This window comes from Drosophila navojoa, chromosome X, assembly GCF_054131105.1.
Source record: "Drosophila navojoa isolate 15081-1374.11 chromosome X, UAZ_NAV_1.0, whole genome shotgun sequence".
NCBI lineage: Eukaryota > Metazoa > Arthropoda > Insecta > Diptera > Drosophilidae > Drosophila > Drosophila navojoa.
Window position 1 is genome coordinate 8,302,345 of NC_142895.1, and position 23,824 is coordinate 8,326,168.

Here is a 23,824-nt window from a genome sequence, read left to right on the forward strand (position 1 = left end):
ACGTGTGCATTGGTATGTATGCGCGTGCGGATCGCACACGGAATTGAGGCATTCGACGTAGTCTTCCAGTTACCGTCGCGTGGAGCTTTTGTTGAACTGTCGAAGTGAAAGCGGACGCAAACGTGGATACGAATCGGAATCTGAAACTGAAACTGACACTGAGTGTGGATGTGAATGTGGTTGGGAACGCTCCTTTACCGTTCTGCCCACCAAGATGATGTTCACCCGCGCCCAGGTGCGCAAGCAGAAGACAAACAGCGCCAGCAGCAGCCAGCGAGCGCGCAGCTCTGGCGGCTCATCGCGTCTCCAGGGTCATGATGTAAGTGCAAGGCAAACCAGTTGGAAATCCTCCAAGTAGCTAAACCGATATAGATCAAGATTCCATAACCCTATAAACACAATTTGATATAGCAATATCTCTATATCTCCAAAGTTCAACATTAATTGTAGAAAAAGAGAAGATAAGAGAAGACCAACATCCAGTAATATATCTCTTGCTCAGAATTACCGAGTATTGTACAGTCATAGATAATTAATATCATAGATATTACAATGAACTAGTTATAGTTATCTAAATTCAATGGGATTAGTGCAGAAAGATAAGTCACAAGCCCTCTCTCTGTCTAGGTAGATACCCAATTTCCCTATACCCATATCTATGAGATATAATAGTCATATTTCCAAATGTTATGAACAAATATGTAGATGTATCAAAAAGGATCTAGCTAAACCTAGAGCTTTTAGCTTACTAAAAAAAATCGTATCTTCCTTAGGAACGAGCTAGTTCCAGTTTCAGAAACACATTGATGCCATATTCAGTTAGAGTACTGGCTATCTTTCCGTCAAAGCAACCGTAAAATCGAATATAATAACTGAAGACGTAGTTGGGGTTTCATTCATAGTCAAAAGGGAAGCGAAACTTTTCGGTTGGGGAAGCATAAAAGCAATTCAAATTAGATTAAAATGAGACTCTTAATTTTATGGAAGGAGAATAAATGCAACTCCATTGAAAACTACAGGCGGGTTGATCTCGTAAGCTAAAACTGGAAAAAATTGATGCACTATTGATTGTACGGGGAGTAACGATATCTCAATTCTCTCTTTCAGTTGCGCTATAAGCCGAGCTCATCGAGCAGCAGTGGCGCCGGGAGCGGCCTTAGTGGATCCAGCGCAAGCGGCGTACGGCGTGATCGTGACCGTGAACGGGATCGTGACTGTGATGATCACTATAACAATCACTATCATTATGGCAAGCAGCATTCCTTTGAGCTACCTCGCCAGCACTCCAAAGAGGATGCATACACCCGAGACAGAGACAGAGACAGGGACAGGGACAGAGATAGAGACAGGGATAGTGGCGTCGGGGGAGGCATTGGTGGTACTGGCAGCGGTGGCTACGTAGATCGTCGCACACGACCGCGCAGCATTACGAATCGCCGAGGCGCCATCAAACACCAGAAGTAAGTACGCTGAGCGCTATCAAAACTTCAGTCTGTCGATATTGTAATACTTGCAGAACCCACGATATCAATGGCCATCGCTTTGTGGCGAAATTCTTCCGTCAGCCCACGTTCTGTGCGTTCTGCAATTTGTTTTTGTGGGGCTTTGGCAAGCAGGGCTACCAGTGCATCAGTGAGTATTCGCAGGGGGGCCGCACTTATCGTCTATCGATAATTAATCGATATACATTCGACAGTTTGCCAAACCGTTGTGCACAAGAAATGCCATGAGAAGCTGCTCGGCAAGTGTTCCGGCTCCGTCTTCAACTCCGCCAGCACAATTGTAGGTGGCCCACTCGAATCGCCTGACGAGGAAGACCCCTATTCATTAGTTTTCAATCTATGCCAATTGCAGCTGCTGCGCGAACGCTTCAAGATCGATATGCCGCACAGATTCAAGCCGCACACGTTTATGTCGCCCACATTCTGTGATCATTGCGGCTCCTTGATGGGCGGCTTCTTCATACAAGGCCTGAAGTGCGAAGGTAAGTCCAAAAGCTCCACCAAAGCCCATTTAGTCTATATAGCTTTTACGTGTGCATTGCGATTTATTGGCGCACGCCAGGTGGCGCTAAACGTGCAAGTTATGCGAAAGCTCTGGCATTAGTCAATGCAACAACCCAAAAGTTTTCTACTCTTAGCTGGGAAATTTAGCTAGCAAAATGTAACGGTCAAATGCGAAAGCTGGGAATAATGCATAATAGTGGGGTTGATGCAATGAGCTGAATAAGACGAAAACTATCAAAATTGCAAAGGAAATTCCGAATATGTATGGATTTTAGTTAATTTATAAAGCTGATGTTATTTCTAATGGAAGACTTAACACTAAGATTTTATAATTTACTCTGAAGTGTTGGGAAAGCGTAGAGCATCTAACTGAAAAATGTTTTAGCTTGCTTTTCTATAGGTCTTTAGTATGTATGTCTATCTCTAGCATTCTTCAATATCTCATAAACACACAACATCATGTGCTTATAATTCAAAATCTATTGAATAATACTGAAGAAATGATCTATAAATAATTTTGAAGATATATTATGAATATTATTAGTGAGAACCGTTAAAAATAAACCTTCATTGTACAGTACTGTATGCTAAATGAACAATTAATATAGATTTATAAATAAATCATGATGCTAGTTCCTATGACAGTAGAGATTCCTTAATGTATTTCAATATTCCCAGTAATACCAGTTGCAATGTCTTTTGCTATCAAAGCCCTTACCATTAGCCAAATATCTCATCTACTATATCAATCAATCTTACCTTACTTTGGCTCTCTAGCTAAAAGTTGTTCTCTAATTTGCCACGCAAAAACTTTGTATTAAACTTTATATTAAGACCTTCATATAGTATAATACAAAGTGTTCTATTATCTATCTATTAAAATGTAGTAAACAACAAAAGCTCTTATCATATGACGTCGCACAGTATATGAAATGTGTATGTGTATACATACATACACTAATGTGGTTTATATATAGAGTCATACATAATTAGCTCATCTTGTATTGATATACGTACATATATTTCGTACGTATTTTAAATGCCGTCGTTTGTTTTTGTGGGACTCGTTCAGCCTTGTGCAATTTTTTGTACACATTTGGTTAAATGTCTTCCTGTTGTTACAATTTCGAGAACATTTATTTTAATCGCTCAGCGTGCAAATGGCATGTTTTTACCCTACATACAAATGCATTCAATATACCTCTCTAGCTGTTACATATGACAACTTGAGTCTCTGCTATGAGTACCAAGAAAGGGAATGAAATGGACCTATATAATGGTGCTCTTTGTTACTTTTCGCCATAAATTGTGCGTGTGCGAATGTATTAAGTGGTATCTTTCAAAGCCATATTCTATAGAGTTTCATGTGGAAGATCATATGCCTTGCAAATATTAGCTTTGAGCAGTTACAAAGTGAAAAGTCGAACATAGAATGGATATTCTTATGAAACAGCAAGTCATATCATTGAGCGAATCAACGGACTTAGATATAGATGTATAGATAATGCAATATTTGTAGTATATATTATATATATTCCTTCTAGGTACAGCAATCCAGATCTTAAAAAAAAAAGTAAATCTCGATTCCAGACAAGTGATTTCTTTCACTCGCTTTCTCAAGCTCTCACCCGCACTCTATAAATATATATATATGTACATATATCTCTTTCTCTCTCTCTCTCTCTCTCTCTCTCTCTCTCTCTCTCTCTCTCTCTCTCTCTCTCTCTCTCTCTATCGCTGACAGTTAAGTGTTCTGTTCACTTTGTTCAGGCAGCGATTAAAATTGCACAAAATGCATAATAAAAGTTCAGGTCGAAATGAAAATATATTTAACAAAAAGAGTGCAGAAACAGAAAAATACATTACGCTTACCTATATAGACATATGTATATATGTAGATATATGTATGTATATATACCACTTATTCAGTTTTATATTTATTACATTCTGTATTTTTATGTCGCAGCGAAATGAGCGCACCGTCTCCTGATATATACCCGTCCGACTGCAATTGCATGCATGTCGAATATATAGCCGGGAAATATTTATTTTGCAGTTAAAAGAGAGAGTATGTGATGAGATGCATAAATTATCTTAACAAGCTTGCACTTGTATGGGCAATATCGTTACTGCGGATACCCTGTAAAATGCGCAACTCCAATATTATTCATATGGTGGTAATCATGTGTGATATATACATAGGAGATGCATTCTGAATCTTTTGATGATGGTTGGTTAATGATGATGCTGTAACAATATGAGATATATATGAGAAATACTACGAACGCCTTGCTATTTATCCTCTTAGCTACGGCTGTGTTGTTTCTTAAGATACCCTGTCACATAAACAAATGAAATATGATCTATGGGAATACCTTTTAGTATGTTTTACTTAAGTTGATAGGTATATGGTGGAGCTAAAACGAACTCTGAATGTTATCCTCTATATATACACTTTCTACAATGTATATAGATGCTAGAGATACCCTGTAATAGGGTCAATGGGTGGTAGATTTCAAGAGTATTCAGCATTATGTCTGACGCAGCTGTTCATACTGTAGTGCCTTTACCTACTGTACCTTAGGATTGGCTTTAGCATGACCTTGAATCCTCTCGCCTCTCTCAAATCATTGGATATGACGGAAATGCTCGTTAGGTTTAATCCCAATTAAGAAACCGATTCGCATTTCATACATATATTCGTAATATTGATGCAGACAGCCAAGACAGACGGTATTAGAAATCAATTTATTGCGCGTTTGCCAGCAACAAGCGGTGAGCCAAAGCAGCTACCAAAAATAACAGAGCGCACTGTGGCTGTGATCGACTGTGAAATACCCTTTAGCTGAGATACTTTCGGAGGTAACTGTAAGATAAAAATTTGCAAAGAAATAATTTCTGTCTTTAAGAGCCGTACGAGAGCGAAAGCTTGGTTTAGCCTAAATTACTGAAGGACTCTAAAAATTCGGGAAAAAGAAAAATACTTAAAGTGCGATAGCTACTAGTTAAGTACTATCATAAAAACTACTAAAAATAGTAGCAGAGGAATTGTATAAAATCAGAATTACCTTAAGAAGAATATATGTAGATATAGGTATAATATTTATAAAGTCATATATTGCAACAATTGAAACATTTTCCATTAAAATGTTGATTCCTTGGCTCAAAGTTTCTTACGGATGCGCAACAACATGACATGAAAGGAATGCATGCAAAGTATACAAAAATTACACAAAAATACTAAAAATACATGAATTCATACATGTGTGCTTGTGTGTGTGTGCATGTCCGCAATACAGAGACACCATAGATGCGACAAGCAAAACGTTAAAAATAATGGAAAGTCGGCCTGGCTATAAATCGCAAAGATTAAGTACTCGCCCGACGAATACCTCCTCGTACATGTTGCAGTTCTATTTCTAGTTGTTTGGCGCTACCCCTCTCTCACTCTCTCGCTCTCGCTCCCTCTCGCTCTCACCTTTGGCCGGCTATAAATGCATTTTGCGGAACCGAAAAGCGTCACCAAGCGTCGCAGCGCAGCGCGTCGTGTGGCGAAAATACCAAAAATACAAAAATGAAAAAATAAAAAAAAAATAAAACAAAATAGAAATGAAATGAAATGAAATAAAAAAAAAATACCCCTGGCATTTGGTGTTTCCTTCCCTTGGGTAAGGCGAACATATTCAAGAGCTGCGCAAAAACATTTCTGCCAGCAGGTGTACGAATCAATCAGCTTCCAAATTGAGCATTATTTACCAGCCACGATAGATATATAGACCCATGTATACTTATTATAAACCCATATAGTACATGATCTCTTACACGAATTGGCGAATATTGTTTGTTGACAACAAACATAATTGGATCTCTAATAAGATTTATTTTTAGAGTTCACTTAATATTAAAAAAAAAAACGAGAAGAGAAACAAGAAATGTTCAGTTTGGGCATCTGCACAGCGTTCATTGGGCCGCGGCTCACACGTGCCAGATAAGTGTCAAAATATTTGCTTAATGGCCAAAGAAATATTTATAATTCATATATTTCTGCTAAACCGAAATCATCTGCAAAATCATCTGCAAAATTGCTTTGCGTACTAAATAAAAAAAAAAATGAAATAAAAAATATGAAATTAAAAATAAAAATGTTTAAAAAAACGTTGCGAATACCAAACAGATAAACGCTGAACAGCTGTGAGCCATCCTTACTCATCTGTTGAGTTCTCGGGTGAAGTCTGCTTTTATACTCATTCACGCAAGTCTAAGGAGGGTATATTGGTTTCGTGCAATGTTCGTCTAACCATTTGGAACATTGGAATGTATACTCGTTATAATGCAATCCGATTTGCCCTCTAAGGGCGTGGCAATCGGAAAAATGCATTTTCCAGTAACTAAGATCCATGGCAGCACTGCTAAAGCATTGACATTTGGTATATATACTCGGACTAACAGCCCAACATCAATTAGATATCTCCCACCATTTGTGGAAAATCAGATAAAACTGTTTTTTGTACAGCCTTAGAGCTAGCAGCTAAATATTGACCGATTAATTACTGTTGTTATCCTCTATTGAATGACACAAGAATAATATTTTTAGCTACCAGTTGAGGGCGCGGCAAATCGTGAAATGAAGCCGACTGAAGTTTATGCTATGAATGAGTATTCTGCAGTTGGTAACGCCCGACGGCAACATTCTCACTTGCTTCACTTATTTTTTTAGCAGCATTAGAAATACATTTTTGAATTATTATAAATAGAAAAAAAAAACACAGTTTTTATGACAAACTCGTTAAAAATAACCAGAGTTCTAAATAGATTTAAATCATGTTTTTAGAAGACGTGAGCTTATAGCAACCTGATTGTACGATTTTGGGACTCTAGCTTTTATTGTATGGCTTCAAATCAATATAAGGGAATGTTAATAGGAAGAGAAAGAATATTTATTTATCTTGTCTTTTATTCTATTTTATTATCTCTACACTCCACTTGAGCTCTCTCTTTCTCCCTCTCTCTTTCTCTCTCTCTCTCTCTCTCTCTTTGGTGTATCCATTAAGAAATGCCAATCCATACTGACCAATTGAATGGATTAAGTTGTCAACCTTTAATAAAAACAATATACTCCATATAGAAGATTAATATACGGAACCAAAGACAATGGTGTCAATTGGAATATATGTGCTATAAGTATGGTACAAGTATCGATACATGCTTAGCTATCGTTTATTCCACTCAACTTATCCCAGATGTTTTATCTCTCTTCTATGAAATGGCAAAACAAATTATATTGTAATGGAATCTTTCATCTTGTGCTTCCCTTAGAAAGATCATTAATTTTTATAGCGAATTCCATTTGAGCCAATTAGCTTTGATCAAAATTTCTGTCATTCGGTGCGCTTGGGGTGGGGCAGGGGCCAGAGGCAGCACATCGCACATCGTTTTTATTAGCTATTTGATTGTGTTAGATAATAAAGTTACGTTTCTCAAATATTTCCACACGTTCATAAATATAATTTTGAAACGATTAAGACGACAGACAGTGCAAAACCAGAGATCGTTGCTCTTGTCGAAAAGTCTGCTCAGATGATTGCCTTTCATAATTCGCTCAGCAATGCATACTCTCCCTCTCTCTCTTTCTGGCTGTTGCTCTCTTGCTCTCTCTCTCTCCCTCTCTCTTGCTCTGTCAGCTGCTTTAGCTTTTACTTTCGCTAAAAACAAAGAAAGATGTCGAATGACGCGGCAGCGTATGCCAAAACGATTTCAAAACTCAATTTTGATGTTTTTCGAAATTCGAACAAAATAAAACAGTTCTCGCGGACATTTAATTTATGACTGTGTGTGTGAGTGTGTTTGAGTGTGTGGCATATTTCGAAATCGGCAGCAAGAATATATAGAACTTTGACTGAGAGCAATTTTTCGAAGAACAGGCAAACACAACACCGCACCGCCCCGCACCGCCCCTTCCCCGGTCCACCTGCCTGCTGTTGGTCTGGGCCAACTCAACACGCACACAGCAGCAACATGTACGAGGCACGGCAGCAACATCTACAGCAGCATCAATAATATCGAAGTTAGCCCCAGTCTCTGCACAAACTTGGCTGCTCTCTTGCTCTGCCTTGACTGTGTGTGTGTGTGTGTGAGATCAGGAACAGCTCCAATGCTTGAACATTTTTGCGGTGTCTTTTCACATTTCAGTAGTTTCCGTTAATGCGTTCGGCTCGTTGAAAAGTGTCTGTACTTGGGATTTGCCTCTTTTCATTTTTCATTATTTCTTCTTTTTTTTTTTTTTGTTCGTTCGATTTTACGCTTCGGTTTACGACGGGCCGGTCCTGCAACCAATTGCAAAGTTAATCAGAAAAGCAATCAAACAATATCAGAACTGTCAACGGGAGAAAATAAAACTACGGCAAATCAACCAACCAAAGTAAAAGACATTCTCAGTTGAGACAGAGGTTAGCAACGTCAAAGGCGACGACAACAACATTGACGGCGACGACTCGTGAGCTTACGTCATACAAATTTATATACTAGATGGAACATAGTCTATTTCTATATGCCGCATGTGGTCGGAGCTAATATACATATTTATCCGTTCGCATCATTCTTTTTCTTTTTTTGTGAACTGAATACGTTGGCCCGCCCCTCGAACGTAATTGCAAAGAAAAGTCTAGAAGAAACTTCAGTCTAAGACTTTCACTTAAAGCTTTACTTCAATGTGAACTTTTGGGCTTAAAAATATAGCTATATATATAAAGAATTCGAATTCAGCATTTATGCTCCATATCGCTTTCTACTCAGTCTCAGTAGACGCTCCTAAAGATCTGTTTGATTGAAAGTCTCTCTTGCATCAATAACGAGCTCTATCAGTTCCTAGCATTTATTCTAATCAAAGCTCATTAAAGCTTTAGCTTCTTTTCAAGCTAGGTTAAACCTCTTCACATCTGAGTACATCCACAATTTCAATTTCAATCACAATAGATATCTGATTCAATTTCAATTCTTTATCAGATTTACAATGAGCCAAAAGCATGATAGAGAAATGTAACTTATATTGAATTGAATACATTTCGATTGACATGCTCAATTTCAATTTTATTTTTGTCAATTCAATGTTAAACAATTCACATTTGCCATTTCGATTTCAGCTTCAATTTGAAGAAGTTTAAACAACCTTCAGTTGAACTAAAACACACATATTTCAATTCATGACTTGATTTTCAATTTCAATTCAAATTCGTATGACTAAAGAAGATTTAAACTCGATTGTTCAATTTGATTATCCTGTGCAATTTCAATTGACAATAGGACCTTCAAATAGACAAAAACATATTTCAATATCATTTTCATTCCAAGTGTCCAATGTCAGTTCGATTTGACTTTCAATGAGACTTAATTCTATTTTAATACAATTTATTTTGAATTTTCCAATTTCAATTCAAACCTTCAACGGATGTATTTCAATTTTAATAAGTTGTCATTTCAATAAACCTGTTCAATTTCAATTAACAATTAGTCCTTCAATCACATCAGCCCAACAATTGTTGGCAGAAATGCGACAAGAATTCGCGATCTAAAAATATTGTAATATTCAAAAAATGCATATATATGTTTATATATCTATCTGAATACTCAAAACTCATGCAAGCGTTAAGCTGTAAACATTTTCAAAGCCAATTTCGAATTGAAAAATTATAGAAATGGCAGTCAGAATATTGACAAAATTTTACATTGAATGGAAAAAGCTTCAAGAAAAGGTGAACACAGTGCAGGTTATATAAATATAGACGCTTCCTTCTCTAGTTTAAACGATACGAGAACTAACGCCAAAAACCGACAAAACAATTGCAACGAAACAAAGTTAAAGAAAATTGTGAAAAATTCAAGAATTTTTGTTAAGTGTTTATTGAGTGCAAAAGAGTGAGAGTGAGAGAGAGAGAGAAAATGCCGCTCTATTCGGATTCAAGCAACTATTACTACAGCGGCGGCAGCAGCCAGCTGTACTCGCCCTACTACAGCTCGAGCTTGGGCAGCAGCAGCAGCACCACCAGTCCCAGCTACACCTCCAGCTACAATCGCGCCTATCCGGGCAGCTATATGGTGCCGCTGCTGCCCTCGCCGCGCTCGCCCAGCTACAGCAGCAGCAGCAGCAGCGGCATCGGCATCGGCATCGGCAGCAGCGGCAACAGCAGCAGCAGCATCCTGGGCCTATCCTCGCGCTATCAGCCCAAGCTGACTACGATCACGGAGAGCTCCGGGCTGACGGGTCGCCACAGCGGACACAGCAGCCTCATGCCACTGACGCGCATCCAGTCGCCCAAGTACACATCCGTCTCCAGCTACGGCAGCAGCAGCAACAGCAGCAGCAGTCGCTATATACCGCCGCGACCCATCGCCATCAATACGGCGGACATAGACGTGAGCTCGGCGAGGTATAGGCGCTCGGCTGAGCCTGTGGATTGCAAGCGCGAGCCGGAAGCCAACAAAGAACAGGCCAAGGAAGAGCCAAAGGAACAGCAACAACAAGAGCAACAGCAGCAACCAGAGCCACAGCAGCAGCAGCAGCAGCCCCGCCGATCCACCATACGCCGCAATCGAGCTGTGGTGCGTCTCTCCACCATACGCCGGCGCAGCAAGGAGCGCGTGGAGCAGGCGACGGCGTCCAGCGAGAAGCAGCAACAGCAGGAGCAGGAGCATCAGTTCCGAGATCTGCCGCCGCCGGCGGAGCCCAGCTTGAGCTGGCGCCAGAAGCTGGCCGAAGAGCTGGCCGCCTTTCCCACGATCAGCAACAAGAAGTCGCCGGGTGAGCTGCTGCGCGAGCGTTTCTACATACGCGACGAGAAGCAGGAGACGTTGGCGCCGCGGCATCAGCAGCGTCAGCAGCAGCAACAGCTGCAGCTGCAGCAGCCGACGCAGGCAACGCTGCAGACGGCGGAGGCCAGCAGCGGAAACGAGTCCGAGCTGGAGCAGCAAACGGCAGAGGAGGAGCCGCAGCAGGAGAAGGCGGCACAGATAACCGAGTCCATACGCCGGCTGAGCCTAGTGCAGTGCCCGACCTTTCACGACATCTGCGAGGACATCTCCTCCGACAAGATCGACGACGATCTGAATGCAGGCGAGCTGCGACGACGCGCCTCCATCATACAGGAGCAGGAGCAGGAGCTGCTCAACAAGCTGCAAAAATCGAATTCGGGCAGCTTCCAGCTGATACACCTGGAGCGCCGCAGCAGCCACGACAGCACCACAGCGGACGAGGGCCAAGCCTCTGCTGCTGCCCCCGGCGGCACCAAGCAGACCGCCAAGAAGAAGAGCAAAAAACTGCGACACAAGATCACAGCCGTGGTGGCCGTCGATAACGCGGTGCTGCCGGTCCAGCACATGCCCAGCGTCCAGGAGCTGGAGGAACAGCCACCCCAAGTCAGCAGCCCCAAGCCCAAATTTACGGCCAATGTGGAGACCATGGAGGAGCATCACCAGATACACAAGATATTCAAGCTGCCCAAGAAAAAGTCGCCGGTTGAAGAGAGGCAACAGTCGCTGCCCGAGGGCTTCATGAAAGCCTCGCCCAAGGCCAAGACATCGCCGCTCAAAAAGGCTGCAAAGCCAATGGAGCAGCAGCAGGAGCCGGAGAAGCAACAGCAACATGTGAGTGTTGCTCAGATATTTACCTTCGATGAGGCCGCCATTCAGCAGAATCGAGCAACAGCAACGCCCACAGTCGTTGCCACGCCCACGGTCGCGACCACGCCTGTTAAGACAGAGGGCGTTGCCACGCCCAAGCCCATACGCAAGGCCTTGCAGAAGTCGGAGAGCGGCGAAGATTTCTGGTCACAGATCGGCTCACGGGAGACGCTCTACATGACCAATCGCCGGAAGGCGCAGAGCGAGCGTCAGCTGGAGGCGACCCCAGAAGGAGCCGAGCCCAAAGACGAGCTAGCAACAACAGCAGCAGCAACAGCAACAGCAGCAGCAACAGCAGCAGCAGCAGCAACACCTACAACACCGCTGCTCAGATCCGAAATTTTGATTGAGCTAAAGCCAGCAACATCAACAGTTGCTGCTACTGCAACCAAGCAGCCAGCAGCAACAGCAGCAAAGACAACAACAACAGCAGCAAAGACAACAACAACAGCAGCAGCAAAGACAACAACAGCTGCTAAGGCAGCAACTAAAACTGAAACAACAACAGACTCACCAAAGTCTACGCCAGCAACACCCAAGCTAGCAGCAACACCAAAATCAACAATAACAACCGCAGCAGCAACGGCAATAACAACAACTGCTGCTGCTGCTGCCGCAGGCTCACCAAAATCAACACCAGCAACACCCAAAGCAGCAGCAGCAACAACAACGAAAACAACAACAGTTGCAGCTGCAATCAGCTCGCCAAAGTCCACGCCAGCAACACCAACTGCAACTAAAACTGAAGCAACAGCAGCAACAATTGCAGCTGCAATCAGCTCGCCCAAGTCAACGCCAGCAACACCTAAGCTGGCAAACACAACAACAACAATTGCAGCAAGCGACAGCAATAAAGCAGACGCAGCAGCAACAAGTTCACCAAAATCAAAGCCAGCAACAACAAAGCTAGCAACAGCAAAGACAGCGGCAATAGCTGGTGCCAAAGCCGAAGTAGACAAGCCAGCAGCAACAGTTGCTGCTGCAGGAAAACAGTCTGGCAACGCCGCAGACAGTGCTGTTGCCATGACAACAGCATCAACAGCAAACGCACAGACAACAACAGCAACAACGACAACAACAACAACAGCAGCAGCTCTAGGCAAATCAAAACTGAACGAAACGGCGACGGCAGCAACAATAGCAAAAACAACGGCAGCAACAGCGACAACAGCGCCAAAAATAAATGCCGGGCAAGCAGCCAAGTCACCTGAACAACAACAGCAGGCAACAGCAACAGCAGCATCGACGGCAGCGGCGGCAGCGCCAGCGGCAACAGCAACGAAAATAAATAAAACGCATAATAATGAGCGACAGCAGCAGCAACCACCAGACAACGCAACAGCAGCCGCAGCAGCAGCAGCAACAACAATTGCAACTGCAGGGAAACAACAAACGGAAACCAAATCGAAATTGACGGAAATTGTTGAGCCAAAGTCAAAGGTGCAATCACCGAAAGCGACAAAGCCAAAAACTGCTGCAACAGCAGCCAAAAAGAAAGTCGCAGCTACTCCCACAGCAGCAGCAGCACCGACAGCACCAACAGCAGCAGCAGCGTCGGCAGCAACAACTTTGCCAGACAGCAATGTGACCCCAATCAATGCCGATCAATTTATAACGCTGGCCCCCACTAAGGCGGCCAATGCGGCGGCAGCGGCCACAAATGCGTCATCGCCTGCAGCAGCAACAGCAACAGCAGCAATTGCAACCGCAGCAACAGCAACGCCTACAACAACAGAAGCGGCAACAGCAACATTAACATCAACAGCAGCAATAACAATAGCAACAACTGGCGATGAGCAAACGTCGCAGTTACGAGCTGTTGCTGCTGCTACGACAGCAGCGGCGGCGGCTGCTGCTGCTGCTGCTGATGCTGCTGCTGCTGTTGTCGACAGCAGCAACAACAGCTGCGGCGAAGGCGTCGGCAATAATTTATCAAAGTTTGCAACAGTATCGAATTTGGCACAGTGTCTGCGAGACGTGGACGCCGAGCTAGAGGACTATATACCGTCGTCGGCGGAAAGCAGCGAAGAGAGCGACACAGACAGCTCGGACGATTTGTCCAGCGCGAATTTGAGTGCCAGCATGAAGAAGAAACAGCGCAAGGAGAAGAAGAAACAGAAGGGCAAGGAGGCGGCGCCCGCCCGCTTCGATCCGCAGAAGAAAATCAAAATCGATACGAGCAGCAAGTGCTATGTGAAGGAGGAGGCGCCACGATATCCGCTCGTCGCCACACCACGTCCGCTGTGGAAGCGCGAGAAGATCGTCTACTCGGATGAGAATACGGACGACGAGAGCAGCGAGGAGGGCAGCGAGGCGACCGGCGGCTCACTGGACGAGGAGAGCGACGAGGATGACAGCGATGCCTGCAGCAGCAGCAGCAGCGGCAGCTCCTCCGACTTTGACGAGGAGGCGGCCAGAGCAACTGAGAAACGAAACACAAATGCCCCAGCATCCAATATGAATAATACTAATGCTTCGACGCCAGCGAGCAGCTCGACCACAGCGCCGGGCAGCCCCTCCGTCTCCAGCTCCCCATCGATCATCCGGATGAGCACGTGCAGCAACGATTCCGGCTTCGAGGGCGGCACGGCGCCGTCCAGCCCCAAAAAGATGTTAGGTAAGCGATCGAGCGAATATCACTTCGACTGAGACGGCATTCATCGCAGCTGACACGACCCGGACAGACAGACGCCCGGCAGTGTTGGCCACTTGAGTGTCGAGCTGCACGTGCACAGCTGCCACTGCCAGTGCACCACCCACCAGCAAACCACCCGAATCCCAAATCACCCATAGACATTACTATGCCCCCCCCACGGCTGCTGTTGCTTCTTAGAGCTTGTTGTGCATGCAATTTGCTTTCATTTTCACAAAGAGCGTGAGAGCGAGCGAGAGAGCGAGTGGGAGAGCGAGTGGGAGAGTGCGAGAGAGCTTGGCATGCGGAATATTTAGTTGAAAAACAAATAAACATGCTATAAATCTGTGTGGCTGCGTATATACACAAATGCCTTTAATATGGCCACAATATACTATACACTTGTACAGAGACAAATACATACATATACATATATATACACACATATGTACATATGTATAAACGAATAAGAAAACAACGAAAGTTGCAAAACAAACTTTGCTCTGCTGACTCTTAGCACACTCTGAAACAGTCAGCGCCAAAAGGAAGTCAAAGTCAAAGTTCTAGGGAAAACCAAATACAATTGCTGTGCTAAGACCTGGTTCCAGCTAATTTGATATAAGTACTACCTAAGTGCTATATATGTACATGTATATGTATATATTGCATTCATGTATACATACATATCTATCTGCTCCCATACATAGTTGACAGATATCGATTTTTCTGACAGAGAATTTTATTTTTAAAGATTTTCCTAGAAATATTATCCAGATATTGTCAATTGAGCTTACGTTTCGAGTGTATTCTGTATAGCCATTTATGTTTTACTAAAGAGCTACAACTGAAAACTATCTGATGCTTGACTATAATGTGCTTTAAAGCAGTCTCAGCGCATCATAACCCAATTGAACTTTACATTTTAGAGCTTCATCTACTCGACAACTAAGTAGACTATACATCTGATTGGCTGCCTAAACAGAAGAAGTAGGCTGAGGAGGCAAAGAGTAATAAACAGCTTTAGGGTTTCATAATTCTTAAGTAAAATCTCATAGCCAAGTCTATGCGACAAGCTAAAGATCTTACCTGAAAACCCTTTGAGTCAAACTATAGAGCTTGCCTGAAAGATCTGGTTCTATAATCAACTCATCTCGGACTGCCTTATTAGCAGGAGGCATTCTGACCAGTCTAGCGTGAGTTTCTATAGCCAAGCCAGACAGCCTATAGACCTTACCTAAAGGATCTGGTGCTATAATCATCTCATCCATATAAGATATCAGCTTAAGCGCTGATTAGGCTAACTGAAATCTAATTGGATTATGAGATTGAGTAGCTGGACAACCAGCAGGAGTCGAAGGAGCACTACGCGTAAGAGGTCCAAAGCTAACTAATCTTGTGCAATAGGATTAGATATGATAAATCTCATAGTCTCTTTGAGACTGCGCTCAAAAGGCAAGGAGTTGGCTAGCAGTCTCCTGCATATTATCGTTACTCCCTGCCCTCGCAGTCTCCTGCATAACATGATTTACATACTATGATTTCATCTTATTATGAAACCTAATAACATAGCTAGTTAACATTCTGTTAACTGTTGGCTCTCCAAAGATGCCCAACATATAAATATTTATATAATTTGGTTGAATCAGTTCGTTACTCAGTAGCAAACAATTCTATTGAGAATTCGCTAGCACAATGTGGAACTAGAGAGCGAACAACTAATAGATGCAGCCACAGCCACAGCTACAGAGATAGAGATAGAGATATGGCTACAAAGATACCAAGAGATAGACAATTTGGCAAAATTTACTTTTAGCAAATTGTATACAAAATTGTTTAGGTCATCGTCGTGTTCCGTCGTCGTCGTCGTCGTCGTCGTTTTTTCTTTTTCTTGGGATTTGTCGTTGTCTTTCATCTTATGTTGTTTTTTCTCTGTTTTTTTCTCAAGTTAACGAGAAACTGAATTCTCATGCAGGGAAAACACAAGAAAACATTTGAAATATGCTCGAACATTTCGTTCAGTAAATGCAACAATTACCGAAAGCAAAAGTTTCATAAAAATTTGAAATAAATGCGAAGCATGTAAACAAAGACTTTCCAAATATTTGCAAGACCAAATTCAAATATCCATTATATCTATAAGTATGTTAACCATATAGCTATAGATATCGAAAGTGTGAAAAGAATACGCATTTGGCCATGTCGAGGACCCGCCTCAGCCTCTGAATACCCTGCAAAGAGAAGGAAATACATACTCATGGAGTACTATATAAGAAAGTGAAATGGGGAATTTGTTTCCTACGTTGCCTATGCCTTTTCATTTCCTTAATCATCTTTCACATAGTTCCCATTGCTTTCTGGTTCAAAATTACTTTGAGTTCAAAAAGCTGTTAAAAAAAGAAGTTAAGAAAATTATCAGTATTCAAGATGATCCGTTGCGCTTTAACTACACGAATTCTCTTCAATGTTGTGGTCAAGTTCAATAATCAATTTAGAACAAGTTGAGTATTCTTCTATCATATGTAGCTGACCTAGCAGGCAATCAGCTGTTGGAGTCTCTCTCTTTTTTTTCTTTCGCACGTACGTAACACGCTGCGTATGCGTGATATTTGCATAGAATCATCGTCTCTTGCGTTGATTCGTTTACAATTTCATGTGATTGCATGCAAATATTTGCAAATATTTGTTGTTTATTAAATGAACATTAAGCAAGCACACAACACACACACACATACACACACTCACGCACACACACACACACACACCCTTTGGGTTGAAGCCAAAACGGATGTGCGTTTGATTTCAAATGCGATTCGAATGCTCTCGCGTGTGTGTGTGTGTTTGTGTGTATTTCCTTTTAATAGAGTTTACAATTTGTATATTCAATATCTATTGTTGCTTACGCTTAGCTGTTTTTTAATTGCTGCCCAAGCATTTCATAAAAACAAAGCCAAGTGCCTCAGGTGTTGATCAAAGGTAAAATAAATTTGCTTTAGCCAGAAACGTGCAGCCAATAAATCGCAATACAAAACAGCTCAATATAAGCATATAAATATATATATATATATACACATATATACATACATATATATGTATATGTATATATGTATGTATATTTATATATATATTCTATTCATCTACATGGTCGCAATTTATAATCATATTAATAACGATTTGTTTTAATTAATCTCAACATTTGCCCTGTCCATGCTGCCAAAAAATCAAAAATCGAAAAAAAATACGCAAAATGAAAACTGAAATGAAATCGAAATACTCAAAAAAAAATATATATATATAATAAAAAAGAATGTGACGTGAATTGTCACAAGAAATGCGAACGGCTCACGGCCAATTTATGCGGCGTCAATCAGAAGCTCATCGTCGAGGCGCTCAATCACGTAAAGCGAGGTAAAAAAAAAAAAATCAAACAACAACAATACCAACAAGAACAACAACAACAGGAAGAAAATCACATCAAACATTCCATAAATAATAAACAATTAAGGAAGCTCCTAGCTGCGCCAGGTCGAAGTTCGAATACCCTTTTGCAAAGAATTCAATAGACGTCGTATAATTGGAATAGATATGTAGCTAGTTATATATCCAGAAGAATCCATAAATATATCTTCAGTTTCCATTCCAATCAGAAACAAAATTAGAATCAGATTTTCGAAATTCAAATTTGATTAATGTTAACAAATTAGTTTTTCAGCTCGAACAAGATGCGCCCCATGACAAGTCCCATGTCAACTGTATACCTTATACATGTCAATGATATATTAGCTTTATATAGTTCATAGTCACATAGTTAGGCTGAGGAATGGTTTCCTCCGAGACAATTTCTGCATTTCCATTCAATTCCTCTGGCAAGCTTATATATATAATTTCCATTCAGTCCGATCGAATGCTGGAAGGGAAATATAAATTATACTTGGTTATATCCATATAGATATATGTATATGTCTATTAATTTCCCAGAATTGAAATGCCTTCAACAAGAGTATAAAGACGCCGTTTCGTATCGGAAGCGAGACGCGCCTCAGTCAGATGGGGGCGCGTGTGTTTCAAAGCAAACTGAAAGCGACAAGGAAAAAAAACAACAAATCTAGAGAAAATTTAAATGAAAATGAAAATGTAAAGGAAAATATTAAAAGATAAATCCATAAATAATGGCGCCTAAATATGGCTGACATTACGATTTCATAACTGTCATGGTGTGCGCGTGTGTGTGAAAGTTCAATAGATAAATTTACAAATAGAAGATATAGCACATATGGATAATAGGCGCCTTTGGGTATATATAATATTAGTGATAGATACATGGAAAGATACATGGTTAGAGTGATTGATATAGATAGATTGAGATACATATATAGATACATAGATACATAGATACATAGATACATAGATACATAGATACATAGATACATAGATACATAGATACATAGATACATAGATACATAGATACATAGATACATAGATACATAGATACATAGATACATAGATACATAGATACATAGATACATAGATACATAGATACATAGATACATAGATACATAGATACATAGATACATAGATACATAGATACATAGATACATAGATACATAGATACATAGATACATAGATACATGGATACATGGATACATAGATACATAGATACATAGATACATAGATACATAGATACATAGATACATAGATACATAGATACATAGATACATAGATACATAGATACATAGATACATAGATACATAGATACATAGATACATAGATACATAGATACATAGATACATATATACATAGATATATATGTAGATACATAGATACATAGATATATATCTACATAGATATATATCTACATAGATACATATACACACACACAGACACTTATACACTTAGTGAATCGAGTGATATCGTATGCGTAACGATATTTTTAACGCGTCCAACTTTGATCTCCTCCCCACATGAACTAGGCGCACGTGAGACACGAGACTCGCCGAGCACTCCGCCCAGCAGTAATCCTGCCTATAAGATAGACCCCAGCGATGAGCACGATGGTAGGCCAAATCCAATCTACTCACTATGTCTAACACTAAACCAATGGCACTTAACACGCCACGCCCTAACCTACATATGCACGTACATACGCGCTGCTCAAGTGACCAACTGTCGGACACCGAACGGACTCAACTGTGGACGCGACTATCCCAACTTTTATACTTACCCTATATACTATATAACCAACTCTCTCTTTCCACTTTATATTGTATTACAACTTTATAACTCACTCTCTATATACATGTATACATATGTGTCTACACATGTGTAAATCTATCTATCGATCTGTCTATCGCTATCGGATACTTCTGGGATGTCGTACAGAAACATCATATACATATTCACAATTCCAAAAATCCGGACGTTTCACTGCGCCAGCAACAGTAATACCTAGATTTAAGAACTATTCGGTAGATGATTTTCATTTTCTGGCCGTGCTGGGCAAAGGCAGCTTTGGCAAGGTGAGTAATCAAACGAAAGAATTTCAGATCAACATGGGACTTACCCTCTTCCACTCTCTCCCTCTCTCTCCCTGTCTGTCTATTTGTCTCCCTCTCTGCAGGTGCTGTTGGCTGAGCTGCGTGATACGACATATTACTATGCCATCAAGTGCCTTAAGAAGGACGTGGTCCTTGAGGACGACGATGTTGACTCCACGCTAATCGAACGCAAGGTTTTGGCCCTGGGCACCAAGCATCCGTATCTGTGCCATCTATTCTGCACATTTCAGACCGAGGTGAGTTCCGCCCTTGCAAGACAAGGTCGCCAGCAAGGTCGATAGGTTGGCCATATACATATGGGGCTTTCTCGACTCGTGTAGGTAATACCCGCCATACGTATCCGAAAGATACGAAAATAAACAGCCTAAAGGTAAAACGTACTATTATTAGAGCACGCTCGATCTCTCTCGCTCTCTCTCCCTTTCTCTCTCTCGCTAACTATCTATGTGCGCGCGTGTGTGTGTGTGTGTGCTTTGTTTCTATTTTGACCATCGATTGGGGCACACGACATGGCATATAGTCGACCGATCCGAGCAGCACGTAATTTGGCACGCACGTCCGGCACAGCGTTCGACAATGTTCTCTTAACATTTTGACCACGAAGCATTCAAAATCTTTCTAGTGGCATCCAATCGACGGTGCAATACCCGCTCACGGTCTAGGGATTACCAAGAGATATAGTCTGAGGAGGGCCGATCTCTTCTGTTATCCTTAGCTGCCTCTAGGTCCTCTAGGTTATGGCTGCATCATTATATCTATACTTTGCCTATATCTATATATAATGTATAATATAATCTCTATAATATAGCAAGTTTCGCTCCAACTAATATACTCAGTCACTATTTGTGAGCGGGCATAAAAAGCATATACTTATGCGTATGTACTATATACAATACAAAGAAAAACAATCGATTCAGTAAGAGCAAACAATAAGTTTGCTTTGTTTGCATTGACACCGATTAGAAGGTATTTTAATTATTTATGACTTTGAGGATACACGCCCATTTATTTTGGGAGCCTAGCGATACGCGTTGTGCACACCTTTAGCTAGTGCCAGTCAACGAAAAATATGCCAATGCATCAAGGTGGAATGAGACGCAGAAATTTGGAAATTTGAGCAAATTTTCTAAAATAGAAAATAGAGAAAATTAATTATAAAATAAGTTGTATGAAATTCTTCTATGCATTAGATGAGACGCAACATCTTAGAGATAAATCATATAAGAATAAATCAAGTTTTCATAAGGTGCTTAACCATATTGCTGCTACGCTCTATATATATCTATATATCTATTGTAATACTGATTATATTTATACATATATTTATTTCGCAGAGTCACTTGTTCTTTGTCATGGAGTATCTGAACGGCGGGGATCTCATGTTTCATATACAGGAGAGCGGACGCTTTTCAGAGGATCGTGCGCGTTTCTATGGCGCAGAAATCATATCCGGGCTCAAGTTCTTGCATAAGAAGGGCATCATATACAGGTGAGCAGTGCCAACTATCTATAGGTATATGCATATGAACTGAAACTCTCTTTTTCGCAGGGATCTCAAGTTGGATAACGTATTGCTCGACTATGAGGGTCACGTGCGTATTGCAGATTTTGGTATGTGTAAATTGCAGATATATTTAGATAAGACGGCCGATAGTTTTTGTGGCACACCCGATTACATGGCGCCCGAAATCATCAAGGTGAGTTATCGATCAGTAAAGCGCCCATGCATGGTAACGATAACGATTACGATAACGATAACTCTTCTATGCTGCTAGGGCGAAAAATACAATCAAAATGTCGATTGGTGGTCATTCGGTGTGCTGCTCTACGAAATGCTCATTGGCCAATCGCCATTCAGTGGCTGCGATGAGGACGAATTGTTCTGGTCCATATGCAATGAAATTCCATGGTTTCCGGTCTACATATCAGCCGAGGCAACGGGCATACTCAAGGGCGTAAGTCAATCAATATCAATACACTTATATGAAATACATTTGAGCGAATCAATCCAAATCTCTATAGCTGCTGGAGAAGGACTATACGAAACGTATCGGGTCACAGTATAGTCCAGCTGGTGATATAGCAGATCATATATTCTTTAGGCCCATTGACTGGAACCAGCTCGAAAAGAGGCAGATCGAGCCTCCTTTCAAGCCACAAGTGGTACGTATACCCATTGATTTCCCGATATGCATACATCAATATTTCTTTCCGGTTCTTCTTTGACAGAAACATCCGCTGGATACGCAATATTTCGATCGGGTATTCACCAGAGAACGCGTTCGTCTAACGCCCATCGACAAGGAAATACTCGCATCAATGGATCAGAAACAATTTCATGGCTTCACCTACACAAATCCGCACATCACATTGGACTAGGATGTCTAAGTATATATTAGTCGTCAATGTGCTGGCCATAGACCATATATATTTAGCGTATTTATCTCTAAAATTAGCAATTTATATTCATGAACCTAACCTCCAAAGCCAACACCCAATAATTACTTCATAGAGCAACAGTATTTGTATATGTATGTATATATATCTATTATATGATTCAATCAATATCTTTTTGTGTAAGTTTTTTTTTATAGATATATAGAAATGCGCATAAATAGGTTTACTTAAATGTATCAATGTGCAGATTCCTAGCTAAGTAAAGCTGAGCCAAGTATCGTCTCAGATCGATGTCTATGTATATGTGTAGTATGTGGAAATCGGAGTTGATTTTGGCTATTGCAGTTACAAAGTTACGAATACGTTTATAATGATAGTCACTTAGCCATAAATAAACATACATATAAGAACTTAAGTTTATATACCATATACATATATATATATTTGTATATAACTATATATCGACATATATATGGATATATATATGAATCACATATTATAATCAAGCTACTTTTTTTTTTTTTTTTGATTAGCTCTATACCAAAGTCTAAGTATGTACTCGTTATGCTAAAATAAAAATTGAGAAAAACATGTAAATAATGCAGATACAACGGGAAATCTATTATTTTCAAACCGGACATATCTTCAGAAATATTTCTTAGCGCTTAAAGCAACGTATTTGAAATGAAGAGCTGGGGTATAGAATCGTAAGAACTATACTCTTATGACCATATATTCACAACATAATAAACATAACAGACTCTTACGGATTGCAGCTGAGATATTCTCAGTTAGTCGGCCATAATTGGAAGATGCATATCTCAAAGCCGTTAAGGTCTTTGAGTTGACCTAAACTGGTTTTCCTGTGTGCATTCTGTATGCAGTCAAAGAGACATTTACGTTCATTTCTGTTTACATGCATATCATTTAAGAATTTACTGAATGACTTGGCCGTTAGAAATGATAATGCAAATGATAATAGGCCAGCGAGAGTGCTCGCCCCTACCCGAGCTCACTGTACCGTATTGCGAACCGATGCCAGTGTAAATAGTAGAACAGATATAGCCACTGGCCAGCCATAGCTATTCATTCATTGTCAGCTGTGCTCCAGTGATCGGTGGGCGCTTTTCCATCTGACGATTTGCATAAGCCATTGTTCGCCCCAAGCAGCATTTTCATGCAAATGAGCTGGGCCCCAACACCAGCACCAGCACCAGCACCAGCACCAGCACCAGGTGACATACAAAACAGCAAACGGCAAACAAGAAGAACAATTTAAGCGAGAGTGTGCCCCACTGAGGAGGGAGCGAGAGCCCTTGGCTTGGACAGTAGCAGCGCCATTTATGACCCCAACCAGGTTGTGAGCCAGTTTTGATGGCCGGCTTCTGGGCAAAGACAAAAGCAGCGCCAGTTGAACATTAAAAGAATTATTCTTGTTAACTGTAGCATAAATCATTTATTAAACAACTAAAACCGCACACACACGCACGCACACACACACGCACACACAGGCACATGCGACAATTTGTGTGTAGGCCATAAAAATGATAGAAGAAGTGAAATGT

The 23,824-nt window shown here is 41.1% G+C and overlaps 1 protein-coding gene across 5 annotated transcripts; it reads left to right on the forward strand.

Annotated features, from left to right (window-relative positions):
• On the forward strand, positions 1-22,429 carry Pkcdelta (Protein kinase C delta). 5 transcript variants are annotated; one of them, XM_089265139.1, is made up of 14 exons: positions 1-319; positions 1,108-1,460; positions 1,517-1,632; positions 1,697-1,782; positions 1,855-1,984; positions 17,614-17,715; positions 19,278-19,361; positions 19,687-19,823; positions 19,925-20,098; positions 21,197-21,351; positions 21,412-21,559; positions 21,638-21,817; positions 21,885-22,025; positions 22,092-22,429. In XM_089265139.1, the coding sequence occupies exons 1-14, from the start codon at positions 215-217 to the stop codon at positions 22,239-22,241; spliced, it is 2,061 nt and encodes a 686-aa protein (XP_089121265.1). In that variant the 5' UTR covers positions 1-214; the 3' UTR covers positions 22,242-22,429. The 5 variants fall into 5 exon arrangements, with proteins under 5 accessions (XP_089121265.1, XP_089121262.1, XP_089121263.1 ...); XM_089265136.1 differs by lacking the exons at positions 1-319; positions 1,108-1,460; positions 1,517-1,632; positions 1,697-1,782; positions 1,855-1,984 and adding an exon at positions 9,494-14,295 and having other exon boundaries at positions 22,092-22,250; positions 22,319-22,429; XM_089265134.1 differs by lacking the exons at positions 1-319; positions 1,108-1,460; positions 1,517-1,632; positions 1,697-1,782; positions 1,855-1,984 and adding an exon at positions 9,496-14,295.
• Positions 22,430-23,824: the final 1,395 nt, after the last annotated feature.

Bases quoted from the DNA above. Each gene is read 5' to 3' on its own strand.
- Pkcdelta (XM_089265136.1), top strand. From the start codon at position 9,942: ATGCCGCTCTATTCGGATTCAAGCAACTATTACTACAGCGGCGGCAGC. The intron at 19,824-19,924 runs GTGAGTAATCAA...CCCTCTCTGCAG, and splicing joins GCAAAGGCAGCTTTGGCAAG to GTGCTGTTGGCTGAGCTGCG. The intron at 20,099-21,196 runs GTGAGTTCCGCC...TTTATTTCGCAG, and splicing joins TCTGCACATTTCAGACCGAG to AGTCACTTGTTCTTTGTCAT.